This window comes from Esox lucius, chromosome 8, assembly GCF_011004845.1.
Source record: "Esox lucius isolate fEsoLuc1 chromosome 8, fEsoLuc1.pri, whole genome shotgun sequence".
NCBI classification, from domain to species: domain Eukaryota; kingdom Metazoa; phylum Chordata; class Actinopteri; order Esociformes; family Esocidae; genus Esox; species Esox lucius.
Window position 1 is genome coordinate 23099645 of NC_047576.1, and position 7178 is coordinate 23106822.

General features: G+C 46.4%; 1 protein-coding gene across 1 annotated transcript; it reads left to right on the forward strand.

The window, feature by feature from the left end:
- Positions 1-3856: 3856 nt before the first annotated feature.
- Positions 3857-6903, forward strand: LOC117594808 (regulator of G-protein signaling 8-like). Its single transcript, XM_034293852.1, has 4 exons — positions 3857-3879; positions 5897-6120; positions 6284-6294; positions 6535-6903. The coding sequence occupies exons 1-4, from the start codon at positions 3857-3859 to the stop codon at positions 6685-6687; spliced, it is 411 nt and encodes a 136-aa protein (XP_034149743.1). The 3' UTR covers positions 6688-6903.
- Positions 6904-7178: the final 275 nt, after the last annotated feature.

Here is a 7178-nt window from a genome sequence, read left to right on the forward strand (position 1 = left end):
CTCGCTATTTTCCGTGGGTGCTCGCTATTTTCCGTGGGTGCTCATAGGCGGTATCGGCGCCTATGAGCCCACCCACCTTTCAAAGATAGATATATACCTTATGTGCTTACATTTGTTCCAGTACCGCACTAACACACCTGTCAGCTTATCAAGCAGTATAGAAATAGTTAGGTTGTAATTTTACCATAGCTCACCTACTAAACGTACATGTTACTAATGTTAGCAATGATACCTTTCCTATTGTCAATGTTTGCCCAGACGATTACATATACCGTTCCAATTTTTTTTGTTTGTTTGTTTGTTTGAATAATTTCATATTTTATTAGTGGTTCTGAATAGCTAAATTAAAATGTTTAAATGTTTTCTGGTTTAGACCTATTTGTTTCCTGCCTAAGAATGTTGTGGCAAATAAATTCTTCCAACTGCTAGATTGTATGTTTGAGTAATCTTGATTTTGATAAATCTTGTAAGACCAAGTTAACACATTTGGTGGGGTTGCCTTGACTAGATAATAAATTGGGTTGCCTACATGCTGCAGGACAGTCTGTTCATATTTTTTTTTTAAACTTCGGGCATTAACTGTTTCAAGGCACTGTACACACAAATCACTAGAATCCTGTTAAATGTTAAAAAAAAATGTTTGTAATGAATTATTACTCCATTAATTTCCCAAGTAATACATTATTGATACAAGACGCAAGTAACATAAGTCAACTCCAAAGGTCACATTGTAAACGGCCAGTCATGGCCTGTGCTATACCAGATGTCACAGTTCTATGTTCTTAGTGTTTCAGTTCTAGTTTTCCTGTTTCTATGTTCAGTCTCGTTAGTGTATTGCTTGCACCTGTGCCTCGTTAACCCCTTGTTTAGCCTCCTATTTAATTTTCTCCCACCCTATTGTTTCTTGTTGGTAATTTATTCACATCTACAGCTGTGTTTTTTGTCAGTCTTTGGTTTAAATTATGTTTGCTAATGAAACCATCAATCAATCAAGTTTATTTAAAAAGCCCTTTTTACAACAGCAGTTGTCACAAAGTGCTTTTACAGAAACACCCGGCCTTAAACCCCAAGTAGCAAACAACAGTAGTGTTGAATTTCAGTGGCTAGGAAAAACTCCCTAAGAAGGCAGAATTTTTGGAAGAAACCTAGAGAAGACCCAGCAACAGAGGGGTGACCAGTCCTCTTCTGGCTGTGCCGGGTGAGATATTATGAGTCCAATTAGAATAATTAATAAATGCATGTGGGTTAAATCCAGAGTCTATTTAAATTTAGACTAGGTCAGAAGTATGACCAGATGGACAAGGACAGGGACAGCAGCGGGCCCCCCAAATCAGGTACTCTGCAGGTGTGGACCAGGACCTCATGTCCTAAAAAAGGAGGAGACTGGGAAAATGCATTCCTCATATCAACAACGATTTATGGTGGAGAACTTAGTAGGGAAGGAGAACTGACCAAATCCACCAGCACAAAAGTATAGCAGCGTAAGACCTTGGAACTGAGATGGGGGGGGTCCGGCGAACACTGTGGCCCTACCCAGGGGAGGCACCGGACAGGGCCCAACATGCAGGAAATCAATCCACCCACATAGCCTGGCATCAACCAAAGGGACACCCACCAACTGCAACCACTCTGAATAAGGGCAGAGTATAGCCAGCAGAAACCTCTGAGCCTGTGTCCTGTCTCCGTGCTGCATGCTGACACACATTATTTAAGTATCATCATCATCATCATCATTTTCTTCCGCTTATCCGGGGCCGGGTCGCGGGGGCAGTAGTCTAAGCAGAGATGGCCAGACTTCCCTCTCCCTAGACACTTCCTCCAGCTCTTCCGGGGGGACACCGAGGCGTTCCCAGGCCAGCCGGGAGACATAGTCCATCCAGCGTGTCCTAGGTCTTCCCCGGGGTCTCCTCCCGGTGGGACGGGCCCGGAACGGCTTCCCAGGAAGGCGTTCCTGAGGCATCCGAAACAGATGCCCAAGCCACCACAGCTGACCCCTCTCGATGTGGAGGAGCAGTGGCTCTACTCTGAGCTCCTCCCGGGTGACCGAGCTTCTCACCCTATCTCTAAGGGATCGCCCAGCCACACTGCGAAGAAAGCTCATTTCAGCCGCCTGTATCCGGGATCTTGTCCTTTCGGTCATGACCCAAAGCTCATGACCATAAGTGAGAGTAGGAACGTAGATTGACCGGTTTCTTCACCACGACAGACCGATACATTGACCACATTACTGCAGAAGCTGCACCGACCCGTCTGTCAATTTCCCGTTCCATCCTTCCCTCACTCGTGAACAAGACCCCTAGATACTTAAACTCCTCCACTTGAGGCAGGCACTCTCCACCAACCTGAAGTGGGCAAGCCACCCTTTTCCGACTGAGGACCATGGCCTCGGATTTGGAGGTACTGATTCTCATCCCCACCGCTTCACACTCGGCTGCAAACCGTCCCAGTGCATGCTGAAGGTCCTGGCTTGAAGGGGCCAACACGACAACATCATCCGCAAAGAGCAGAGACGAAATTGTGTGGTCCCCAAACCTGACACCCTCCGGCCCCTGGCTGCGCCTAGAAATTCTGTCCATAAAAATGACGAACAGAACCGGCGACAAAGGGCAGCCCTGCCGGAGTCCAACATGCACTGGGAACAAGTCTGACTTACTGCCGGCAATGCGGACCAAGCTCCTGCTTCGGTCGTACAGGGACCTGACAGCCCTTAGCAAAGGACCCAGGACTCCATATTCCCGAAGCACTCTCCACAGGATGCTGCGAGGGACACAGTCGAATATCTTCTCCAAATCCACAAAACACATGTGGATTGGTTGGGCAAACTCCCATGAACCCTCCAAAACCCCGTAGAGGGTATAGAGCTGGTCCAGTGTTCCATGGCCCGGACGAAAACCACACTGTTCCTCCTGAATCCGAGGTTCTACTATCAGCCGTATTCTCCTCTCCAGTACCCTGGCATAGACTTTCCCGAGGAGGCTGAGAAGTGTGATCCCCCTATAGTTGGAACACACCCTCCGGTCCCCCTTCTTAAAAAGAGGGACCACCACCCCGGTCTGCTATCCCAGAGGCACTGTCCCCGACCCCCATGCGATGTTGCACAGGCGTGTCAACCAAGACAGCCCCACAACATCCAGAGACTAGAGGTACTCAGGGTGGATCTCATCCACCCCGGTGCCTTGCCACCATGGAGATTCTTGACTACCTCTGTGACTTCAGCCCGGGTGATGGACGAGTCCACCTCTGAGCCCTCATCCTCTGCTTCCTCAATGGAAGACGTGGTGGCGGGATTGAGGAGATCCTTGAAGTACTCCTTCCACCGCCTGACAACATCCCCGGTTGAGGTCAACAGCTGCCCACCTCTACTGTAAACAGCGTTGGTAGGGCACTGTTTCCCTCTCCTGATGCGCCGGACGGTTTGCCAGTATCTCTCCATGGCGTCACCGAACTCCTCCCAGGCCCGAGTTTTTGCCTCCACAACCACCCGGGCTGCCGTCTGCTTGGCCTGCCGGTACCCATCAGCTGCCTCAGGAGTCCCACAAGCAACCAGGCCTGATAGGACTCCTTCTTCAGCTTAACGGCATCCCTTACTTCCGGTGTCCACCACCAGGTTTGGGGATTGCCGCCTCGACAGGCACCGGAGACCTTACGGCCACACCTCTGAGCGGCCGCTTCGACAATGGCGGGGGAGAACATGGTCCACTCTGACTCAATATCTCCAGCCTCCCTCGGGATCCAGTCGAAGCTCTGCCGGAGGTGGAAGTTAAAGATCTCTCTGTCCAGGTTCCTCCCCCGCCATCGGATCCAACTCACCACCTGGTGGTGATCAGTTGACAGCTCCGCCCCGCTCTTCACCCGAATGTCCAAGACATATGGCCGCAGGTCAGATGAAACGACAACAAAGCCGATCATCGACCTACGGCCTAGGGTGTCCTGGTGCCACGTGCACTGATGGACACCCTTCTGCTTGAACATGGTGTTCGTTATGGACAAACTGTGACTAGCACAGAAGTCCAATAACTGAACACCGCTCGGGTTCAGATCAGGGGGGCTGTTCCTCCCAATCACGCCCCTCCAGGTGTCACTGTCGTTGCCCAGTAGAACGATAGAGTCCCCAGTCAGAGCACTTTCCAGCACCCCTCCCAGAGACTCCAAGAAGGTTGGGTACTCTGCACTGCCGTTCGGCCCGTAGGCACAAACAACAGTGAGAGACCTATCCCCGACCCGTAGGCGCAGGGAAACAACCCTCTCATTCACCGGGGTAAACTCCAACACATGGCGGCAGAGCTGGGGAGCTATAAGCAAACCCACACCAGCCCGCCGCCTCTCACCATGGGCAACTCCAGAGTGGTGAAGAGTCCATCCTCTCTTAAGGAGTGTGGTTCCAGAGCCCAAGCCGTGCGTAGAGGTGATCCCGACTACCTCTAGTTGGAACCTCTCAACCTCACTCACGATTTCAGGCTCCTTCCTCACCAGCGAGGTGACGTTCCACGTCCCTAGAGCTAGTTTCCGTGTCCAGGGATCGGGTTGTCTAGGCCCCCGCCTTCGACTGCTGCCCGATCCTCTCCGCACCGGACCCTTATGGTCCCTCCCGCAGGTGGTGAGCCCACGGGAAGGCGGCCCCACGTCCCTCCTTCGGGCTGAGCCCGGCCGGGCCCCATGAGGAAAGGCCCGGCCACCAGGCGCTCGCGTACGATTTTAAGTATATCAACTATTTCCTTCTGGATGTCTGTTCTTCCACCTACACAAACTGAATTAATTGTCATATTCACTGACGTCACAGCCTCTCTGCTACATTAAGACTAGTGTCTCTGCTACCTTTGTGTCTAGTTGTCAGTCAAGCATGCCAAATGAGACACGTGAGGAAATCCCCAGTAGTTAGATTATGAAACAAATAAATATATTCGCTCTGCATTACGAACCATTTCAGTGCAGCGGTTCTGAGAGTAGACGTGTAGGAGTATCTGTGATTAAACACTGACAGTCATATTAAGGTGGGTAAACAGATACTGCTTCTTAACATCTTCCTGTTTTACAGCATGACCACTTCCCTTCCCTGACATGCAATTTCTTCAGTGGGAATTATCAGCACATTTTGCTGTTGAATCAGCATATCATTTCTTGAGATAGTACTTTACTCTATCTGAATTCTTTTTTTACATTGCTGATTATAAACCTATTGGTGGGAAAAATATGTTGGGTTTGTAATTGCTATAATAACGTTGCATTAACGTTTTATATATGTAACAGATGTTACATATTTGGAAAATGTGTCTAGGCTTTGTCTTTTATAACTGAGGTATCTCAGGGCCTGCATCAACCTGCAACCAAACAGCACCGCTCCACACCTCTTCTGACACTAAATATCTGCCCAAGATGGGCCTGGAATGTTTGCAAGACCATACAATGTGAAGATTACTATTATTTTCAAAGATGCGTGTCTATGAATTTAAGGATATGCTGCAAAATAGGAAACATAAGAGGGTAAGCTCAATTATCTGTATGGAAAAACTTGCTTTTAAAAGTGATTCATGTACATAGTTATGTTTTCATATATCAGATCTTATTTTATAATACTTAATTTTTGCTACAGGGTCAGTATCCTTCTATGCAGAAAAAGACATAACATTCAGGTACAAAAGATAAATTATGACTCTTTTCCTATCAAGTATTTGACTTTTTAGAAACAATAACATTACATACCTTACAATTCTCACCAAATTTCTTCTAATCCAAGTTTTTTTTAATTGTTTTAAGTTGCAAAGAGGGCAGTACCATAATTCAGCCAACTCTTTAGAGCTTGTTGAAGGACAAAAGTAAGAACAACTGCTCTATGGTTGTCTAGAGAAGCCTACATTTTTAATGCCGTAGTTTCATAAGAACCCCATTCTGATTTTAGCACTCTAATCCCTGAAGGGTGTTTTGCAGCCTTTAGAGTGTTCCTGCAGTCTGAATTCAGTGAGGAGAATATTGAGTTCTGGCTAGCATGCCAAGAATACAGAAAAACCCCCTCAACGGCCGAGCGGTCCTGGAAGGCAACAAAAATCTTCCAGGATTTCCTCCATCCACAGGCTCAGAGGTCAATCAGAATTGCCTTTATTCATTCTCGCAGACCCGCTAGAGGTTAGTAACATATAGGGACAAAATAAATGAAATCTAGTTAAAGTCAACTTACATTGAAGTACGAAACGGTAAGAAATGAGCATAAGAGAGGAATGGATATGAACGGTAAGAGTAGATCCTATACATTCATTTAGAGAAATTTACATTTGATGTGCACATATAGAGATTTACAGGGTACATTCAGCTTTTGCCTGTACATTATTGATATGGGAGAATATTTCTAAATAGAGATAGCAAACCAATTGGCACAAATAACTATAATACATCTTTTGACAAGCATTCAAACTTCCTGACTTGGAAATACAATATATGAGAATCAGTGAATTGGCTACTTTAGGTGAAATATCACTCAACCTAAGTGTTTCATAACATTCATTTTCAGTCTATGTCAACATTGACCATCACATCTGAAAGAAGATCAGAAGGGCCATGAAAGCTCCTTGTCCATGCTGCTTTGACGAGGCAGTGATCCATATGTACAAACTGATGGAGAGAGATTCCTTTCCTAGGTTCCTCCGGTCAGACTGCTACCCTGGGCTCAGACAAGAAGCCGGAACCCCTTGGTAGAGAATTCAAAACAACACATTGAAACATGTTACTATACAACATGATGATCTGTCTCAAATTTCCCCACAGGCAGTGACACGTATATTCAAGTTTAAATGTTTTATTGGTAGCAGATGGGATGGTTTGGATATTGCTTGACTATCAGGTCATAAGGAATGCAGTCAGCAAAAAACAATAAAATCTAAAACAAGAGTAAGTATGTACAAGTACAATTTAAACAGGTGAAAGTATAAAAAATTAGTCTGCATGGACTTTGTCAGTCCATATATATGTGTATATATACAGTATCTCACAAAAGTGAGTACACCCCTCACATTTTTGCAAATATCTGATTATATCTTTTCTTCAACACTGAAGAAATGACACTTTGCTACAATGTAAAGTAGTGAGTGTACAGCTTGTGTAACAGTGTAAATTTGCTGTTCCCTCAAAATAACTCAACACACAGCCATTAATGTCTAAACCGCTGGCAACAAAAGTGAGTACACCCC

What these genes read in the sequence shown, in the direction of transcription:
- LOC117594808 (XM_034293852.1), top strand. Translation starts at nt 3,857, where the DNA reads ATGTCCAAGACATATGGCCGCAG. An exon ending in TCCAAGACATATGGCCGCAG is followed by an intron (nt 3,880 to 5,896) that starts GTCAGATGAAAC and finishes TTCTGATTTTAG; the next exon opens with CACTCTAATCCCTGAAGGGT.